This window comes from Artemia sp. Qi Xiang Cuo, chromosome 5 (assembly GCF_049724085.1).
Source record: "Artemia sp. Qi Xiang Cuo chromosome 5, ASM4972408v1, whole genome shotgun sequence".
NCBI classification, from domain to species: domain Eukaryota; kingdom Metazoa; phylum Arthropoda; class Branchiopoda; order Anostraca; family Artemiidae; genus Artemia; species Artemia sp. Qi Xiang Cuo.
Window position 1 is genome coordinate 37,971,367 of NC_142798.1, and position 22,967 is coordinate 37,994,333.

Here is a 22,967-nt window from a genome sequence, read left to right on the forward strand (position 1 = left end):
TTTCGGAAACAAGTGCCTTCGGAAACTTGTGTTTTGAGTAATAAGCAGTTTGTTGCAGCAGTTTTGTTGAACCCGCTTTAGGAAAACGGTTGATTCTTGAGCAGAGAGGTTCAGGCTATCTCAAATCGGAAGCTCAAAAAAGGTTCTCTCCAGAAACCATGTATCTCAGCAGCAACACACTATCCATGATGGATTAGAAATCCCCATCTTATACGGTTTTACACAGATTGTGTTACCTGTCAGTGAAAATAGTTAAGCAAGATTTCTGAGATGGCGTATCAACAGAAATGAATAAGGCTGTGGTGAGAAATGGTGCTCGAGAGACATACCAACTATTTGGTGAAACAGCTGGAAAAACAGCAGGCACAGGGCCCCGCACAGAAGGACTTTCACGGGAAAATCATCCCCGATAGTCTTAAGAGTTGGAATACGAATCGTGGACCGTTGGGAGGGGGGTGTGAATGTGTACGAGTGTTTAGCAGAGATTTAAATTTTAAATCTCTACTAGGAACTCGCCCGCCCCCCCCCCCCCTTCCGTCTATGATCCTGACTCTCGGTGAGCCTGCTCTTCATCATTTAACCGCCATACCCTTATGAGGGAATGAATATGAATCCACACATTTGATGAGATTAGTGGGGTCTTATGACTCCTGATAAACAATAAGTCACCAGATGAAGACTCAATATCACTTGAAATATATAAAACTCTTTCTCTCTCAGCCATTTAGGAGCTCCAGAGTGACCTTTGGGAGAGGGATTATGTACCAGTGGACTGAAGGGGATATCCTATTCTCTGTATTTAAAAAAAAAAGATAAGACAGAGTGCATAAACTATAGGAGATTCTTCCGTAATTGATGTAGCAGCACCAATATTCGCCATTATATTGCTCAATAGACTTCTTGGCGCCTTTGACAGTATATCCAGATATAATCAGGGAGGCTCCAGGTTGGGTATTGGCTTCTCTGACCAGATATTGGCTTAAGGCAGGCTTAAACGCCAGCAAGAGATGTTCTATGTGCTCAATGACCTCACTACTGGTTCCACTCGGTGATGTAAGACCTCATGAAGATTGATGATATACCGTTCAACCCAGGAGTGGATTCAGGATTTTTTTTTTTTTTAGAAGGGGGCGCATAATAGGTTGCTTGAAAAAAAATACCAGCAATTTAAAGGGAACCTCTAAGATTGTCCGTCGTAGGTAGGTAGTGGAAATAGTCGTAAATTTAATCTAAAACCTGGTAAAGGTTAAAGTTCTACTTAATCTGTTGAAATTAAAATGATCTAAAAATATTAGTACAAAAATAGTAAGTAAAAAAAATACCCCTCTATATGAATATTAAAAAGCTGTTCACCCTCTAAAAAAATTATATTTAATAGCCCCAAATCCATCGCTACGTAAGGGAGGGGCGCGCTCCCCCTGCGCCCCCCCCCCTGGATCCACCAGCGGTTCAACCGTTTTTTATAACTGAGATTGAGGGGTGGGGGTCAAAAAACTACGATGAGAATCTTTTTGACCTGTAGCGTAAAGTCACAAAAACTCAGGGGAGGGGGAACAAATGTTATTTTTCAAAATTTAAGAGGGCGGGCAAACTCTTCGTTTCTATTATTTTTTTTCAGTGAAAATACAAAAAAAATTGTTCAAAATCTAGAGGGGATGGGCAAGAAATGTAAAGGGGTCAATTTCCCCTCCCTCCAGTAGACGCCACTGTGTTTAACTCTAGATTACATAAAACGTGCTCTGGTATCTTTAAGTAAACTTTTTCGTTTATAATTCTTAGTAAATTTCCATTAAAAAAAATAATAAAAGACCTTGATCATCTTGGTTACTTAACCATATATAGTGACTTGGTATTTTCTCCACGTAAAATGTGCATGGTTCATTTTCGTATTTAATTTGGCAGCAGCATTCTGATGCAGTCCTAGCTCTAGAACATTCGTCAATGAAATTTGATTTTGTAACCCATAAGGCTTTTTCTATAAATCTACCTATAAAAAATGATTTCCTAGATAATTCAATTGAATGGCATATTGTATTAATAAAGGGAAAGATGTGTACGTTGCTGAATATATAATTATATTTTTTTGCACGCTTTCCTATATGTTTGTTTGAATATATATATATATATATATATATATATATATATATATATATATATATATATATATATATATATATATATATATATATATATATATATATATATATATATATATATATATATATATATATATATATATATATATATATATATATATAGACACTTCGAAAATGCAGTCTTACAAAGTTAAAGAAGTTCGAGTCCATCCCAATTTTCGAGCCCATGGCTTTTATAATGACGTTGCAATATTTACACTTGATAGCAAAGCCAAATATACAGATTATGTGAGACCCGTTTGCCTCCCTTCTACTGAAGATGATGAATTTTCACTTGTTGGGGAAATTCCGACTGTTACAGGTTTTGGAGCGACCGATTATGGTAAACTATGTTCTTTTTTTTTTAATCTTCACTAGAATATAGTCTAGTATTTGTTGAAGAGTACGTATAATTTATTTTGTTTATACTCATACCAAGCTGAAGAAAGCAGAAATAGACACAGTCTCAGGGGTCAAAATGTGCATGGTTCATTTTCGTATTTAATTTGGCAGCAGCATTCTGATGCAGTCCTAGCTCTAGAACATTCGTCAATGAAATTTGATTTTGTAACCCATAAGGCTTTTTCTATAAATCTACCTATAAAAAATGATTTCCTAGATAATTCAATTGAATGGCATATTGTATTAATAAAGGGAAAGATGTGTACGTTCCTATATGTTCCTATATGTTTGTTTGATATATATATATATATATATATATATATATATATATATATATATATATATATATATATATATATATATATATATATATATATATATATATATATATATATATATATATATATATATATATATATATATATATATATATATCTATATTTGTCATTCTTTTGTTTTAAGTCATGAGGTGTCAAATAAGCAATAACAACTTAGTTAAGAAAGTCTGGCGTGAATTCAATTCCTTCTTCTTGTTACTGTATGAAAGAAATATCCATTTGATAGGATTTGTTTTCTTCTGAAACTCACTATTACCTCTCTTCTAACTTCAGATTTCTTTTACTATTCGATGCATTTGTTGTGATACTTGTCAAATGTCTTTTAGCAGCAGGTCTCGCTTGCGCTTCATTTTCGTGCATCATTACCTTAGACTTTTTTTCATGCCTTTTTGTTTAGCTGTTCAGACTTATTCATAATCTGTGTTCCAACGCTTATGCCCTCTGAAATATCTGAAACTAGCATAATCATCGCTTTATTCTTTAGTTTCAAGTAATAGGGTGGCAAAACAGCAATTTCAGTTGAATTAAGAACTTCTGTCGTGAATTTCGAATTTTTTTTTCGTAGGTTTTCAAATCGCATATGACAAGTTCGGCGATGTCACTGTTTTGAAAACAATAATTATCTCTTTGATTAAAAGGTCAAGCTTCACAATTTCAATTCCTATATACTTGTAGGTTTGATACTTCTCAATTCAGCGTCGAACTAGGAAGAACAAATCTAATAACAGGAGACACTTCGAAAATGCAGTCTTACAAAGTTAAAGAAGTTCGAGTCCATCCCAATTTTCGAGCCCATGGCTTTTATAATGACGTTGCAATATTTACACTTGATAGCAAAGCCAAATATACAGATTATGTGAGACCCGTTTGCCTCCCTTCTACTGAAGATGATGAATTTTCACTTGTTGGGGAAATTCCGACTGTTACAGGTTTTGGAGCGACCGATTATGGTAAACTATGTTCTTTTTTTTTTAATCTTCACTAGAATATAGTCTAGTATTTGTTGAAGAGTACGTATAATTTATTTTGTTTATACTCATACCAAGCTGAAGAAAGCAGAAATAGACACAGTCTCAGGGGTCAAATCTAAAAGACAAGATCGTCCTAATTCATAGTGCTTCTTGTCCCTCGTTTGCCTCTTATCATTTAATGCTTCTTTATCCCCTCCCATTAAGTTCCGTATTCAGTTCCAAGTCCTTTGTTATGACCGCTCCCACCTCATTGGGGGACAACCTACTTTTCGTTTGGCCTCAGTTTGGATAGCCAAAAAGAACTATCTTCGGCACTCTGTCAGCCTTCATTTTGAAATGTGGCCTGGACATATTAACCTGTCTTTTGGTTTAGTCCTAAGAAATGTGTTTAATCACCTATTTCGCGCAAGTTATTGTTTGACATTCCGTCAGTCAAACAGGCACCTAAAACTATCGTAGACAATACCCCTGGAAAATGTCTAGCAAAACTTCCTCAGTCATTTCAGGCTCCTACGTTTCAGAGCTATGCTTTATCACTGTCAATACTCTTGCTTCCAATATTCTAGTCTTTGTTTGCAGACTTTTCTTCGTATTCTTACAAACATTTGTCATCTGTTAAAAAAAGCACCCTGGGCGTTGGCTATTCTCCTTTTTGTACGTTTAATGCATCCACCACTGCCCTGCCTTAACAACACTGCCCTGGTAATTGAAGCTATCCATTTATCGATCTTCTTGTTAACCAACATCATTTCTTCAACCTCATTTATTCCCAGTATAAGCAGCTTAGTCTTCTTAACATTAATTTTCAACCTACTTTTGCACTCTGATCTTTAAAAACCTCTAAAAATTTATTTATTTTATTAACAATTTTATCTAGGATAATCAAATTATTTACATCCACACAAGTCATCTGTATTTATATATCTACATTCTGTTCAAAATCAAAAATCAAAATTTCCCTTATTTCAAAACACTGACACGGTCGGGCCGATTCTTGGTTTCTTTCGTCAAGGCAATAGTAAATAATTCAAAAAGTCTGCATATTCAAAATGCAATTCTCACATTCAGTGACGCAGTCAAAATAAATACAGTTTTCAGAACGCTTACACGGTCGACAAAGTTAAAAAGACAAAAATTAAAATAACAAACATCTATATATAATTTTAGGCATCTAAGTTATAAAGGCGAATAAACCTAGGGACAAAACTTTTTTTCATATCTTGCATAGATTGTAAATACTTGTTGTATTCTTGGTATAGGTTCATAAACAGACCTTTGCAACCTTTTTCTACAAGGGAAAAATCCGGAGGAAGAATATCACGTAGGTTGGGATTTTTCAAGAAACCATTTCCCAACTTTAGACTAAGTTATTTCCTTCTTTTTTCAAGGATAACAAGTTTAAATTCTTGGAGGAGCGATATATAGGAGACTTTAGGAGATATAGACGCCACAAGCAGGGCACGGTACTGAACTCGCTCCAATGTCTCCGACTGGTCATGAGTAAGGAAGAAATGCCATACTTGAGAACAATATCAAACAGTTCGGGGTAACGAACTGTAAGTAAGGAGCGACCCGGCTCAATGGTAACCGAAACTCTAGAAAACGGGTTTTTGATACCAATTGATACATCAAAAGAATCAGATTTCAATGCTAATTTCAAATATATAACTTTCATCAAGTTTAGTGCTACCCATCAAAAGTTACGCGCATGAGAAAATTTGGCTGATTTTCAAAAAAAAGGGGAAAGACCCCCTAAAAGTTATAGAACCTTAATGAAAATCACACCATCATATTCAGCTTATCAGAGAACCCTACTGTAGATTTGTTCAAGCTCCTATCTACAAAAATGTGGAATTTTCCATTTTTTGCCAGAAGAAAGATTCCGGGTGTTTTTTTATTTGTTTTTTTGTTTGTTTGTTTGTTTTTTTTTTCCCAGGGGTGATCGTATCGACCCAATAGTCCTAGAATATCGTGGGAGGGCTCATTGGAATGAAAATTAAAATTTCTAGTGCCCTTTTTAAGTGACCAAAAAAAATGGAGGGCAACTAGGCCCCCTCCCACGCTGATTTTTTTTCCAAAGTCACCCGATCAAAATTTTGAGATAGCCATTTTGTCAACATGGTCGAAAATACGATAAATATGTCTTTTAGGATGACTTAATCCCCCGAAGTGCCCCGTGGGAGGGCTAAAAGTTATTAACTTTACCAATTGTTAAAATATCGTTTGGTTTTTTGGGAAGTATACATAAGTTTTCAGGTGTGTTTTTTTCTGGTCGGGGGAGGGAAGGGTGGGTCGGTGGTTATGTTGGAGGATCTGTTCATGAAGGAAGTTTTCATGGGGTAAGGGAAATTGCCAAGAAGGGGGTGCCGGACTTGCCAGCATTATTTATTGGTTATTGGGAAGTATACAACCATTTTCAGGAAGGATTTTTTCTGGAGGGGGGGGCTAGAGGAGGGAGTTACTCTGGAGAATCTTTCCGTGGAGGATGTTTCTTTGGGGCAAGGGACATTTCGATGAAGGGGGCGCCGGATTTCCAAGCATTATTTAAAAAACGATCAGAAATTAAATAAAAAACAAGTTTTTTCAACTGAAATGTAAGAAGGAATATTAGAACTTAAAATGAACAGAAATTATTCCGTATATGAAAGGGGCTGTCCCCTCCTCAACGCCTCGCTCTTTACGCTAAAGTTTAACTCTGTCTCACAACTTTATTTTTTTAAACAATAAAAACCTTTAGCGTAAAGAGCGAGGCGTTGAGGAGGGACAGCCCTTTTCATATACGGAATAATTATATTTCAACTGAAATGTAATAAGGAATATTAGAACTTAAAACGAACAGAAATTATAACGTATGTGAGGGGGTTCTCCCCCAAGTCAAAACCTCGCTCTTTACGCTACAGTTTTTTTAGTGCTTTCAAAAGATCTATCTATTCTAATTAAACGGCCTTGGTGATTCAGGGGTTTGGGGCTGTCCCCTCCTCAACGCCTCGCTCTTTACGCTAAAGTTTGACTCTGTCTCACAACTTTATTTTTTAAAACAATAAAAAACTTTAGCGTAAAGAGCGAGGCGTTGAGGAGGGGACAGCCCCTTTCATATACGGAATAATTAAATTTCAACTGAAATGTACGAAGGAATATTAGAACTTAAAACGAACAGAAATTATAACGTATTTGAGGGGTTCTCCCCCAAGTCAATACCTCGCTCTTTACGCTACAGTTTTTTGAGTGCTTTCAAAAGAGCTATCTATTCTAATTAAACGGCCTTTGTGATTCAGGGGTTTGTGAATCAAAATCTTTTTTAACTTTTAACGTAAAGAGCGTGCTATTGACTAAGGGGAGAACCCCCTCATATACGTAATAACGTATACGTAATAAAAAAAAAACAATAAAAAAACAAGCGATACGGTTCAATAGTAATCGAAACTATTAAAAACGGAATTTTGATGTCAATAAATGTATCAAAAGAATGTGTTTATAATGCTGATTCTAAATATATAAATTTTATTAAGTTTAGTATTACTCATCAAAGGCTACGAGCCTGAGAAAATTTACTCGATTTTTTAAAAAGGGAGGAAACATACCCTAAAAGTAAAAGAATTTTAATGAAAATCACACCGTCAGATTCAGCGTATCAGAAAACCCTATTACATAGGTTTCAAGCTCATATCTGCAAAAATCTACAACTTTGTATTTTTTGCCAGAAGAAAAATATACTAATATAGAATTTATTTAATTAATTTATTTTTTAAATAAATAAATTTATAAAAATAAAATTAAAATTTTTATTAAAATAAAAGATTAATTAAATAAACAACTTCAATAAATTAAACAAAAAAAAAACAAGTTTTTTTAACTGAAAGTAAAGAGCGACATTAAAACTTAAAACGAACAGAAATCATTCCGTATATGGAAGGGGCTGTCCCCTTCTCAACTCCTCGCTCTTTACGCTAAAGTTTGACTTTTTCTTACTAATATATTTTTAAAACAAAAAAAAACTTCAGCGAAACGAGCGCGGCGTGGAGGCGGGGCCCGCCCCATTCATATACGTAATAATTTCTGTTCGTTTTAAGTTTTAAGGACGCTCCTTACTTTCAGTTTAAAAAACTTGTTTTTTTTATTTAATTCTAAGATAGAGCCTCAGAAGATGCTCAACAAGAACACCATAACGAGATGGCACTTCATAGCAGAGATACCCATATTTCCACGTTTAACTCTGCTTCCCACTTCTTTGTAGTCCTACTTCTTCCTACTTCCTACTTCCTACTTTATATGTGACAAAATATGGACACCTAGCAGCTTATTTACGGTCACCATCTGCTGTTGGTGTAGCGGAGGATTTTTCGGTTGGTTCTGTCCTTAAGAAAGAAATTGGAAGTACAACGGATTTGTTCATATTCACTACCATGTCGTTACTGGCAGCCTGGTTCTCAGTATCCTCGATGCGGCAAATGTCAATTAATGATAGATCATCAACGTACTTCCACCTTTCTGGATAGGACTCTGCCAGCTCGTTGACCATGACAAGAAGCAAAAACAGGACTAATGATTGTTCCTTGTGACACTCCACAGTAGATTTTAAGCTCTTATATTTAGTGCTTTGCTTTCGATCCGAGAGAAGGCTGGCAACGATTCAAACTAAACCAGGGGTGATACTATACCTTGTAAGTAGCTTTTTGATGAGTTTACTGTGGTTTATCAGGTTGAAAGCCTTTTTTCAGATCTATTGCTATGAGATTTATCCAGCAGTCGGGGTTGTCTAGGTTCTTGAAGATTTCGTCCAGGAGGCTTACCAAATAGTGAGCTGTTAAGGTCTTGGGAAGACTACCAAATTTCTTTGGATCCACCGTGCTGATGTTTTTTTCCTTTAGCCAGGATGAGAGGAATTGCTCGTAGACTTTGCTAAGTATCGGTGTAAGAGTAATCTCCAGTGAAGTCATTAGGTGCGTCTTTTTTAGGTATCGGTGTCAGGTTCAGGTCTTTTATTTACAAACTAAATACAACTACAATATTGGTATATCCGGCTGAGAGTCTAGCTCGTATTACCAGGCAACAAATAACAAATAAAAACAACAAAAGCATAATATATAACTGTATTTGTACATAATTACACTCTATGGTAAATAAGTAAAAAAAAAAAATGTATAACTTACAAAGGAATCACCCCAAGCTAGTAGCCAAATGGAGAACAAACTAATACAAAACACCAAAAATAGTGAAGTGAAGCCGTGGGGAAACTCTACGAAGAGAATGAGTCAGCGGGACAACCATAACTAAATTAAAAATAAATAAATAAATAAAATAAAATGATCAAAGGATTAGTAAAAGACTTTTTAACTGCCTCCACAATGTACCAACAGAAAGACCAATATTAAGACCCGACCCATGCACATTCCAAAGTTTGGTTATGCAGTGCCTGAGTGAGAACCTCGATCTCTCAGTGCACGCTTGGAGGTTCAAATATTTAGAAGATTCTCTTGCTCCATAATCAAGCTCACATTGGTTAAATAGTTCCATAGCATAAAAATTTTTCAGTAGAATTTTAACAAAACATCAATCAATGAAAAGATAATAATAATTCCACAGGTAATATATAAAGGAAAGAATATATACTTTTAATTGGCCATTTTGATTGTAGGGATATTGGGGAGAGGATGAAAGTTTTCAGGATACGCAGTGCTTTATTTTGCTATCTTCCAAAAAGTTTTACGTGTGTTTTAAATGTATTCAGGAAAATCAGGAGACAATAACCCAGATAAGAATGGACTAGGGCAAAATATACCGATCTCATTGCATGAAAAGGTAGAATAAATTTCAAATGCCGCAATATTCCAACACTCCTTCCCAACTTCATCCGCAATTTAGAAATGTGTTCCTTCCAACTCATATTCTGATCAACTAGCACATCTAAATATCTCATAGTAGATACACGCTCTAAATAAGTAGATTCATCAATGGGTAGTCTACTCAGTTCAGGTAATGACTGATCAGTACTAGAGAAAATCAAGAACTTGGTTTTTGACATAATAACAGATCTTTTATTTGCATTAAACCAAGTTTCTATCCTCTCGAAAGCTGCCAACATATTCTTCTTAAGCGACATTTCATCAGCACTGCACAATGTGCAGGCCTTATCGTCAACGAATAGGCCATTGAGCCCGAGATCTTCCAGCACCCGGTTATTGTCGTTAACATAAATAAGAAAGAGTACAGGTCCAAGTATGGACCCTTGAGGAACGCCGACTTGACCAGTGATACCAAGTAGTGAAGAGATAGCATTTCCACCATCCACAAACTGACTGTACCCAGTTAAATATTATTCAATCAGAGAACTTCCAGGTCCGCGTATACCATAAGTTTACGAAGCAAAATTGCGTGACAAATAGTATCGAACGCCTTTTTTATATCTATAAATATAGTAGCCGGAATTTCTTTTTTATCCAATGTGTCGTATATAAACTGTGTTAGGGACAAAATTGCATGCTCAGAGCTATGACCCTTCCTAAACCCAAACTGAAGGTCATTAAAAAATCCCCTCTTATTAAAAAACTTCACTGTGCGGTTGTAGACATCGTTCAATTACTTTTGCAAATTAAGATAGGATCGAGATTGGCCTGTAGTTTCTTGGAACTTTGACGTCATCACCCTTATGCAGGTGTAAAGCGCGTGTAGACTTTAAGCAAATTGGGAAACGTCCACTTGAAAAAACATAAGTTGATAACATGAACCAAAAATTCTGTAACATCAGGCATTATCCGTTTTAATAGGCTTGTTGACGAGTCATCTGTACCTTCCAACGACCCATTCTTCAGTTGGTATATAACTTACAGTAATTCATCCGCTGACACCGGCGTTACGAAAAGACAGCACTCCGATGGAGGCAGCATGGAAGTAGAATATGCTTAATTGGTTAAACTTCGAGTTGGTGCCTCAACTCATGCTACGTGACCAATATTTGCGAAGTGCTCATTTAGGACACCAACAACATTTTGCTTTCTTTTAACAATTTTCTTGTCTTTTGGTGATAATATCTCTTCCGGAAGGTTTTTCATTTTCTTTTTCCCAAGGTATTCATTAATAATCAACCAAGCCTTTTTTGGAGACCCTTCAGCATTTTGAAATTCATGAAGATAGTAGGACTGCTGCGCTTATCGCAGTAGCTTTGTCAGACAATTTCTATACTGGCAAAATTTGGCCTGATTTTCATGTGTAGGATCTGCCATGAATTTACTGAAGAGTTTATTTTTGGTATGGATAGAGGACTGAACAGCACACACTTGAGTAACATTGTACCCACATGTAAAGAAGGAGCAGGGTTAGAAGTATTAAGACTCACAAACTCGCATTTTGAAGCATTTACAGAAAGCCCAATCATACTCAAAGCACTAATCAGAACATTTGGGTTCTTTGTGAGGCCTGACTTAGTATGACTAGCTAGCAGAACATCATCAGCATAGGCAATGTGACTAACAGCACTATTTTCTAAAAACACGGTACGTGACAGCATTCGCAAACAGTCCGCGAGCACAGTTTTAGAAATATATGGAGACAGCACACCACCTTGCATGACTCCCTTCTTTACTGAGATAGGCTCGGATATATCAGACATCCATTTTAACACAACTAACGAATTGGAATACCAATACCCTGCATTGAATACCAATTAACTCCTGCTTTTACTAAGCAGCGAAGCGCTTGCGAATGTAGAACGTTGTCAAAAGCACCCGAGATATCAACCGAGCAAAAATAAAGTGACCTTTTTTGCATTTTGCCGAGACTAGCAAGTGACCAAGTATATGATGGGCTTGAGAACCGTCTCTGAACCCAACTTGATAATCAGAAAAATCACATTTAGTCAAAACTTCAGGCAATACGACATACTCTAACAGCTTGCTCATGAAGCAGGACACTGTAATTGGTCGATAGCTGGAACACTGATCTGCGTCCTTTCCCTTTTTCAGAACTGATGTTACGATTCCCAAAAGGAAACTATCTGTAACTAACGACTGGGCTAAACACATCTGGAATAGGAGCTGAATGTGTGTTAACAATAATGAACACTTAATGGTGAAGTGATTGTAACACATACCATCCATATCAGAAGCACTTGATTTCTTAACACTCTTAAAAGCCCGATAGATATCACCACTAGATATTGACAATATATGGACTTTCCGAAGAACTCGAGTAACACTATTATGCAATAAGGAAGTTCATCGAAGTTTTCTACAAATTGTTTAGCTACCAAACTCGGTGGCCTATATAGGGCGCAACATAACACTTTTGAAGGGCTTAGATCTAGCTCAATAGCACAAAAATCCGAATGAAATTTCTTCATAAAGGTAATCATAATCATTCACTTTTCTTACAGGCATACTATCATTTACAAAAAATACCAACCCTCCTCTCTGTCTAATTATTCTATTTTTAAATAACGACTTATACCCATTTTAATGAGCCAGCTCAGAAGATTGCTCATTTAAAAACATTTCACATGCACCAAAAAACATCAATCTTACGATCGGAAAGTAATGCTGAAATGTTTTCTGAACTACTCATAAGTCAACAAAATTTAGAAATGCTGTTCTTAGACACTTCTTTGTTTGTTTACTCCTAATCATTCCAGGAGAAAGGTATTTGTTCGTGGGTAAATTATTAATAAAATAATCATAAGTGTTTTCATCCTCTCTATCAATGCATGAAAGAATATGTGATAAATTCAAGGGTCTCCCCTCCAACTCACTCAACCTATCGTGAGTTCCACCACAGCCACCACCATTCAAATTACAAAATAATTAGTCCCCCGTATTTTTCACTTGGCGGGAAGACGGGAGAAGTATTCTTTCATAAAGACGGGAAGTTGCCAGAAATGGTGATGTAGTTAAATAAATTTGAAAGTGGTTGAATAAATTCGTCTGGGAATGCTTTTATGATTTGGATTGGGATATCAATTGGCGTGACGCTTGTTCGTTTTAGTATTCTAAGTTTTTTGGTCACCATTTTGGCTATTATTGTTGGGAAGTCCTGATAATCTGGAGGTGGCTGTTGTATCTCATATGGGCCTAAGGGATGTAGGGTTTATACAATGCTATTCAGGTGGGCGTTTAGTTGGTTGGCCAATTTTGTATCTGTATTATCCAAGTTGAACTCTACACACCGTGTAGAGTTCACACCGTGTAAAGCTACACACCGTGTATCTGTATTTTCCTACGAGTTTTTTAACTTCTTTATACCACTATTGGGGTTTGGATTGGAACAAATAATTTAATTTACCTTGATAATAGTCTTTTGCCGCCTGGCGTGTCAGTTTGCGAATTTTGTTCTTCAAAAGAATAGCTGACAATTCTGTTCATCAAAGTAATCCGTATAAGAGGGGTGAGGACACAACCATGCTTAACTCTGATTCAACACCAACCAAGTACTGACCTCCCTTCCTACCTGAACCACAGGAGTTTTGTTCTTGTACATAGCCCTAAGATCTTCAATGTACTTAGCTGTTATCATGGTTGCAGCGGTAGCAGCAACCCAGTAAAAAGTGAACATAATAACCAAAGTAACCATAGTGACCAAAGTAACTATAGTAACCATAGTAACCATACTAACCATAGTAACCAAAAATTACAAAATGCGTTACGAAAAGTGGCAAGTACTATTATACAAGGATAGGACCTTCACTAAAGCTTTTTATCATCTGAAACAAATGCCTGTTCATAATCGATAAAACTGAGGACTAAAGGGCATGATCATTCAGCCACTTTTCAATTATTAATCTAAAAGTAAAAATTAGTCGACGCATCCAATAACCTTCCTAAAACCACCGGTTCTTCTTTTAAAACTTGATCTAGAGTATATCTTAGTCTAATTAGTATCATGCTAGGTAATTTGCTTTTTGCAGAAATCAAAGTGTTAACGGTCATAAATTTACAAATTATCCCTCAAGGAAGGGTCCGTCAGGCCAGTTTTGTGTAGGTCACATGATCCTTTGCATATCTGCCTTCTTAAGAAAGAGAAGATAGACATGTGAAGCTTAGTCTGTGATTGTCTGATGCGTACACAATCAACCACAATTCTTTCCAGGAAAAAGACTGACTGGCAAGTTGTCGAGTGTCAGCGCAATACTTATTATAGTCTGCAAAACAATGTAGATTTAGTAAAGAGCAATGTGTAAATATAATAAAAAACAAGTTAGTTCAACCTTTGCTCCAATTTATGTACTCTAGCTTTCCTTTTCTTATTCACAGTACGAACGTTAAAGTAAGTGCTTAAACAGTATCATTCCAATGGCAGTCAAATGCAAAGCCTAATTAATGCAAAGCACATTGCAAGCAGATTGGTTAATTTCAGACTCGAAATTACACCGTAAAACTAAACACATATCGCTTTATTGTTTCTTCTTCTTTTGTGTTTCGTTTCAGTGACAAATTTTACTACTTAGTAATATTTATTTGTAATCAGTAATAAGCGTAAAATTCGTAGGAGCATAAGGAAAAATTCTTCAAGGTTGCTTACTCCCGGCGGGAGCCATGTTGACTGGTTACTACATGATCACTTTCTATTTTTTTTTGTTGTATAAGACCATAGTGTATCAATTAGGTCAAGTATCAGGTCGATCGTTGAGTGTAAACACATATAAATTTAAAGAAGAGGATGAATTTAAATGTCGAGCAATGTGAGTAGAAGTCATTGATGTGTCAAGGCTCTATTGTACTTGTAGTCTTAACAATAATGCACATTGTTTTCTTGCAGGCGGCCGTGAAAGTAATATACTTCGAGAAGTGCAGATTCCGGTTTGGCGAAACGAAGATTGCGACAGGGCATATATTCAACCCATAACCGACATTTTTGTATGTGCCGGCTACGCTGATGGCGGAAAAGATGCATGCCAGGTAGCTAGCATAAATTTAGGGTTAGCTATTAGGGTGCTATAAAGCTAGGACTACATCCCTAATCATTCTCAAATAAAAAAAAGCTTTATCGGCTGAAAGTAAGTAGCAACATTAAAACTTAAAATGAACAGAAATTATTCTGTGCATGAGGGAGACTGCCCTATCCTCAATCGCTCGTTACGCTAATGTTTTTTAGTGCTTTAAAAGCTTCTTATTCTAATTCAACAATTCTTGTGTTTCGGCAGTCATTCTTAAGGAATTGAGACAAAAGGTCCAACTTTAGCGTAAAGAGCGAGGGGTTGAGGAGGGAGCAGCCCCCCTCAAATACGGAATGTTTTTGTTCATTTTGATTTTTGATGCTGCTACTTACTTCCAGCTGAAAAAAATTGATTTTTTATTAATATTTAATTTTAGATCGTTTTTTCAAATTATGCCCAGATCTAACCAAGATGTTGTGAGGGCTACCGGCCCCATACACCTCCAATGTATATATCAATAAATTTAAATTAAATGGTAGTTTCCCGTTTTTTTAGCTCTTTTGCTGAAGAATTAAAATGTTGGACTGCACTTAAAATTCCAGGCATAATTTGTATATTTTTTCAAAATTTTGGATGAAGTTTAGTCTTATTGAACAAGTTCTAAATAACATTTTTACAACATAATTTCTGGTGGACAGAAAGGGGTATTGCTGTTCATGGAAATTATGCTCGACTTTTGATCTTTTCCACAACTAAAGCCTATGTGACGTCTACATTGGGTTCTGTGATGTTTAAATACATTGACACATATTACATAAACAAGAAAAGAGAAATATTACTATTTCAAATCAAAGAAAACGAAACTCGCGGTAGCACTCTCTGACCCCCCCCCCCAACAAAGCTCTTGGTGATGCTCCTGATGCTCTACTTCGCCTAAACCACATCTATGCTGGTAGACATGTGAATGTAATATTCTATGCTAAATAGAGAAAAATTGTCGCAACGGGAAGGGTACAGTTCCCCTCCCCGTACTAATAACAAAGGTGTAGAACAAAAATGTTCCCGGGGAACAAGAGGTATTAGATATCAATTTCTGCTCCCCCCCCCCCCCCCTCCCCTACCGAAAACTCATTCTATTTTTATCTGGAGGTTCAGTGAAAGTGAAGACATTTAGGTATTAAAATACACTCTTTGAGGCAAAAGCCCTCCCGCCTAGAAAATGAACCACTGCCCCTTCTTCATAATAGCTGATGCACAGTTACACATCACTGTTTATAATCTTATGAAACATGAAGTCAGAAATATTATTCTGCAATAAGAAGGCAGGTGGTGAATTAGACAATATGAGCATTGAAACGTACTCATTTAGGCACCTTGAACCCCCCCCCCTCCCTCTGCCTACACAAAGACCCGTCGCCCCTCCTTCATACTAGCTGATGCGCAATTATATATCATTAAACATAATTTAATGAAAATTCAAGCGAAGCTGCTTATTTAAATAAAGCATTAGTTGTCCAGGTTAGCAATTTATCTTGAACTGACTGCTTACTTTTCAAGAACAAATGCGCCACTTCGCGGTATTACATCCTCTACAACTGCTGAAGCTCACTCTTTTCTGATATTTATCAATTAGCTATCTCAGAATATTCATGTGATAACAACTTGGTCCTATTTGAGGCAGAATCGTAGTTTGGTGCCACAAAAATGGCAGAAACTAGCACTAGAAATATTCATTTCCGTTCGAATGAGACCCCTCCCTGTCCCCTTGGACCATTGATTTGGTACGATCACCCCTGGGAAAAAACAATAACGAACAAATACACGCTCTTCCGTGATCTTCCATCTGAAAAAAAAAATTGGAAAATTCCACATCGTTGTTGATAGGAGCTTGAAAAGTCTAATGATGTAATTCTAATTAAGATCATTTCTCCTTTTAGGAGTGTTTTGCCCTTTTTTCGAAAATCAGGTAAATTTTCTGAGGCTCGTAGAATTTGATATGTAACATTAAGCTTAATGAATTTTATTTATTTTGAATCAACAAAGAAAACACAATTTTTTATATGTATTAATTGCTATCGAAGTCCCTTTTTTAGAGTTTAGGTTGCTGTTAACCCAAAGTCACTACTTACTTGCAATTCTTTACCACGAACTATTTGATCCGATTGGAAGAGGGCCAACTATAGTAAAAAGAATCATTTATAGTTTTAAGCCATCAAGTGAACGAAATATGCATTCTTATCTAATATTTCATATTTTAAGAGTGGGGAATCGAATACAAAACATTTCTTTCGGGTAGACCTTGTTCTGCGCTTTGTCTGGTGTCCTTGTTCGCTCTGATTTTTTGGAATGTTCGATTTTGTTGCCAAGGCTAGTGAACTAAAATGATGTATATGAAAAGAAGTAATCGCGTAATTCTTTTATTTAAAATTTAATATACATTTTATTAAATTCATAGATAGAAGACAAGATTAATAATGATGAGACGTAGTATTGACTTCGACTTTCACGCTTTTTTGTATCGTTTTTCTCTAAACCAAACCAGGAAGCTGTGTTTCGTCAACCAAAGATTTTCTGTCAAGTTTAAAAGAAGGTAAAACAATTGCTTCTTCGAATACTATTTTGGTATTGGGAAGTGTAGTATTAACCCTTACCCATGATTTTCATCCTCTGTGTGCAATCTATGAAGAAATAAATTCTATAATTTCCAGAAAAAGAGTTTTTCTCATGGATTTTTTTTTTTAATTCTGGACTTTTAGCTAAAGTTTCGGTTGTGAAAATAAATCAATATTGATCGCGTAAAAGATAAGAGGACTTGATTTTTTTTGCTTTTTCAAGCCAATTTTTCACTAGAAACTAAAATAGAATAGTTGTATTATTTTTTTTAGCAGATTAAAAAACTACTCTAACAGCTAATAAGATGCTAAAAAGGAACCTGGCAGCCTTCTTGTTTGACTCTCCAGTCATCTATCCAAAAAAAGGACAGGAACAACTAACATATCATTAATCAGCTACTGGTCCCTAAATCAAAGCTGATATCTCTCCGGGCTACATAAGCATTGGAATAGTGTTATTATCTTATAGAACTGTGACTATTATTTAAGCGAGACCATCAATTGATTGGGAGGTGGGGACAAAATATCCTAAATATAAGCTTTAAAAAGTCTATCTGCGAGGTTATCTCTTTTTTATTTAGAAATTTACCATACAAAGTTTCGGTTTGTTTTGTTTTATGATTTAATTCTTAAAATTAAATTTCAAAGAAATTTTACCCCAGAGTCCAAAGTCGCTGATTTTGAGTATATTTTATTTCAGTTAAGGTCTCTCCATCCAAACTTTTTTTAAAAACATAAAAATAGCTCAAAACCAGTCCAGAACTACTTATATACCATCAAATGTAAAATAATAGCGTGGGTAGAACAAAAGTGACTAAACTCTATTTCGTAGTCTACCCTTGTTTTGGTTGCATTGATGAAATAGTCAGGTGACACCAGGAGTTAGCAAGAACTTGAATCACTGCATTTGAGGCACAAGAAAACAATGTCTAACTTGTGAAATTCGAATTTACCTGATTTTGAAAATTTAATAAACAAAACACTAGTTCTAGCGTGCTATGTATGCTTGATTTCCTTGAAGTATGCATCTAATTTGATTTATTTTTTTATCTTATTCTGCCAGATGATGTGTGAAAAACCATCCCAGGATCTCAAACTCAATTTATTTGACAGTATATTAGATTCCAGATACGTAAATACCTCTGACTTTTTATTTCAAATGAAAAAAAAACATCTAAAAAAGTCTTTATTTTGGGAAAAAAAAGAGTCCTGATTCTGATTTTGATCGTTTGCATTATTTCAACAGATTCCTGCCCATTTTAGAATTTAACAGATAAAGTAGATCGTGTCTCGAACTAAATTGTACATTGTAGCCGCATTTTGCCAACTTGACTGTCAATTGGTCAGAAATAGCCGATTAGGTAAAAATAGGGTCTTTTTGTCTTGGTCTATCACTGTGTGGCTTCGTGCGAAATTACCAAGCATTGTGTTTTTTATTTGGCTTTATCTTTTTTTTGTTATACAAGATATATCTTATAGCAAGGTTCGGGGCGTTCACTGTGTAGCTCATGCAGTATGTGGTAATGACGTGTGTACAATAAAATTTCCCGTCAGTTGAAAGCAAAGGCTAATATATTCTACAATTTGATTAAAATATTTACTTTTCAGGGAGATTCTGGTGGTCCTCTGCAGCTTTATAAAAATGGTAACTGGGTACAGATTGGGTTAGTTTCATTTGGTAATAAATGTGCTGAGCCAGGATATCCAGGAGTTTACACAAGGCTAACGAAGTTCGCTAGATGGATTGAAGCAAACTCTATCCCATAGATTCGTCATTTTTCATGTAATGTGAAATAGAGACTTTTAATGTCCTTGCAATTACTTAAAAGGTTAATCTAGCTTTTCTAAACATGTTACATAAAACTATAATATGCTTTTTTTTATTTTCAACAAATTTGAAGTATTTTATCTCGTTGATACTTCCATAGTGATTGAGACTTATTCTTGTAAGTTTCTTAATGATTGGTTATATCGACATTATTTTGTTACACTAATTTTATATGATGTTATGACAACAGTGAGTTTTTCACTTAGAAAAACTGAAGCATATACATGTCAAAAATTTGGGGATAAACCGTTGTGGAAGGCCCAACCGGTCCCATTGAGATTTCCAAAGAGGAAAATTTTGAGCAGTCTGCTATCATCTATCCTTAAGAAGCATAAATATACCAAATATGATTAATATAGCCTATTTATATACCAGGCTATCTATTAAGATAGCCTATTATAAATATACCAGGCTATCACTCGTCTTCTGAGGCTAGAAAACCATTGCACGGGAGAAACCCGCTACAGTCGGTCGTTTAGGAAGGTTCACACGTCTAATTTTAGCTTAGGATTGAGTGACGACGTTTTTTAATAATAAATAAACTTAGTATACACCCAATGATGGATAGTGTTGATTTGCAAAGTGAACAAATTCACAAAAGTGAAGGAAATGCGAAAGTCTAATCTCGTTTTAGGCCGCAAGAGACTCCAAAAATATACAAAATTGTCTTAGGTCTAATTTGATGCATTTTGCACTAAATAAAGAAATTGTTCTTTATCAAACCTGTGAACTGACTGGGCAGATTTCCCATCGGAACTTTTAGACCTTATAACACAACGGTACTTCACCATTTTACCATGAGTGATCACTTCAAGTTTTAGCAAGTAACGCTAGGCTTTCGTAATGATTGCCTTGAAACCTCCTGGCCTTTTAAAAAAAGCACATCGGCGCAGAAAAAGTCACGTCATCGGCACTCAGTTTGATTTATGAACTCTTTGTTAAGCAGTAACCCTAACTTCTTAACTTTTCTTTCAATTATAGGCCTAAGAAGTGGAACCCATCCACATTTTTGTTCCGCTTATTGTTTGACATGCGATCATTCAAACGAAGATTTAGAATATTTTTCATAATTATCATTCAAACGATGTAGAATTATCCTTCCCTTTTAAAATTTTTCAGCTATTAAAAGACACCCTGTGCCTTGTCTACTCTATTTTTTACATCATTACTGCATCCACCGTTCCTACTGATAATTACCTAAATCAATGAAGCTAACCACTTGGTCGATCGTCTGGCTACTTAATATCGCTTCTTTATCCTAATTCGCCTAATTTAAGTGACTTAGTATTCCTAACGTTGATTTTTTAAACTATTTCTCGCATTTTGAACTAAAAACAAGTCTCCGAAATTCATTCATTTGGCTAAGACTTTCATCTGGGACGGCACTCAAAACGTCTGCATTATTCAAGCAAGTGTCACGTTTTTACTCTAAAAGCTCTGTAAATATGCCTACTATTATCGTATTTATGTAATGTTTTTTCCTCGGATATAAGAAATAGAGAGCTGTAACCCCGATTTTAGTTACCTTTGAATTTTAGAGCGCCAGAATTAACAAGAACCGCTATTGGTTTCAGATCCCAGAGGGCACAGACCCTGTACTGAGTAACCAATTTTAGTTAGGACTGATACGTGGCGTGATATTATAAGGCTTAATTTAATTTTGAAGTAAGCGCAAAGACAAGTCTGATTCAAAACAAAGTCCATAACTAAGTCTTAGCAACTACCTAGGATTGTTTGCACTGGCGTATATGGGAAAGTGTTTGCCATATATTTTATTACGTTTTTATAATTTATTAAATAAATTTATATTTATAGTTGTTCCTCTGGTCTTCAATTCTGTTCAGGTTGTGTTATTTTGTCAATTCTAACAGTAGAATTTTTATTATCATTGTCTATATGTAAATCGGCATTTTTTGAAAATCACCTTAAGGATAAAGGGGTCACGAATGGGAGCGTTGAAATTAGCTATTAGCAGAGACTTAGGATCTAACTTAAAGCATATTACTTGCATCACTTTTTCACTAGGGTTTGGTAAAATGTTATCAACTGCATTTGAAAAACGGCACTTTGACGCGTGATAGAAGGGAAATACAACAAAAAGGAAAAACACTTTTTCGCATGGGTTAAATGGATTGCTGTTTTAGTTTCTGAACAAATTACTCAAACACTAGTCTGACAAAGAAAAACTCTTTATTTACCAATATAAAAATGGGTTCATAAAAAAAAATTACATTCTGAAATTAAATATCAAATCTTTTTATAAGTGTCTAGCACTGAAGCAGGGGCTGATACAGAATTAATGTTTGGGGGTGCATCAACAACACTAGGGTTCCCGAGATGGTGTTTACACCCCTCCACAACTGTAATTAGTGAACATTTCATCTTCTTAAGTGGAAGGGGGGCACATGTCCCTAAAACTACTCTTTTGATCCGCCTCTCTTCTGAAGGTGTAGTTCACGACTTGTCGCAATATTATTCATAGGTAGATACCCGAATGCATAAAAACGGTACAAATTAAAAATCAAATCTTTAAATGTGATTCGTTCAGGCTTTGTGGTATATCAAACTAAGGTTCTAAAAGTGTTTTTTTTTTATTACTTTGGAAAACCGATTTATTGTGTTTTAATTCGTAATGAATTATCTTAAGATCGTAACTGTATTTTCAGGTTAAGTGTAAAGCATTGAGTTGCACACGACTTTACGGTTTGAGCTTACAGATGAAAACTTGCATATTGTGGGTAAGAAGTCCAAATACGTTTTGGTTTCTCAATGACGTTTGCTCATTTTGAATTTACTCGTTTTTCCTCATTTTTTGTAAAAAATTCACTTCTTCATTTCTACTTTAGGCTTTTAGTTTTTATCTATTTGGCATCAATTCTATTTTGCTGTATATTCATCCGTTTTGTTTTCATTTTAAAAGTAATCTTGATCGTCGGGAAAAGTGTTTTTTCAACCGTAAGAAAATTCCAAGCTCAATTCTCTTTTACATTCCCTGTAAAAGTTTCTCTACACCTTTTTTGTACCATAATATCCTTAGCTATAACTTTGATTAACTCTTGTCCATCTAGCTTAGAACATAGTTGCCGAAGATGCCTTGATTCATTGGTGGACTGAATAACGAAAGTGGTAAAATTTGTGAGGAAATCAATTAGGAAAGTGGGGAAATTCATTTTTGTTTTCCTAATTAGAACCTATATAAACAAAAATATAATTCAGGCCCTTTTATAAAACCTTACACAATTAGAAAAAAAAGGTGGACCAAATGGTCGTCGAAATTTCAGAATGAATTCGCCTCGAGTGTTGATCATCCATAGCTGAAGCTAAACTAGAAGCTTTTCTTCATTCCAGTCTTTGATTTTTGTAAGTTTTTTCCCCACTTGTTAAACTTAACGTCTGTTAGAATTCAGTTCAATTGTTTTCTTTTTTTCTTTTTTCCAACTGGGTTGTTTCTGCATATGTCATTCATCAGTTCAATTGAAAATTTAGCTGTGCTAACGTTTATGAATCCGTGAAAAATTATCAGATTTATTAAGGCTGCTAAAACATTGAATATTGTACACCGATTGAAAAATACTGAACGAGGTTTATGATAGCCGGCAAATGAAGATTTTGTCTTTAAAGAAACTATCTTGGAAAATTAGGATGTTCGAAACTACCATTTTGGAATTAGTACTTAGAATTTTGTGTCGTATCTGTCTAATCAAATCTTTTGGCTTTGGATTAAAATTTTTGTTTTCCGGGTTTTAGATGTCTTAAAACTTAAAGATTTTACTCTGTGGGTCGTATTCTTTGATTTGATATACTTTGGTTTGTATCTAGA

General features: G+C 35.4%; 1 protein-coding gene across 1 annotated transcript in view; it reads left to right on the forward strand.

Moving 5' to 3' along the window:
* LOC148952113 (proclotting enzyme-like) overlaps positions 1-20,961 on the forward strand; it is a 57,998-nt gene extending 37,037 nt beyond the window's left edge. Inside the window, exons 4-6 of the mRNA XM_089089556.1 lie at positions 3,551-3,825; positions 14,590-14,729; positions 18,928-20,961. Coding sequence (XP_088945682.1) covers positions 3,551-3,825; positions 14,590-14,729; positions 18,928-19,086 — 574 coding nt within the window. The 3' untranslated portion in view covers positions 19,087-20,961. The remainder of the gene's footprint in view (positions 1-3,550; positions 3,826-14,589; positions 14,730-18,927) is intronic.
* Positions 20,962-22,967: the final 2,006 nt, after the last annotated feature.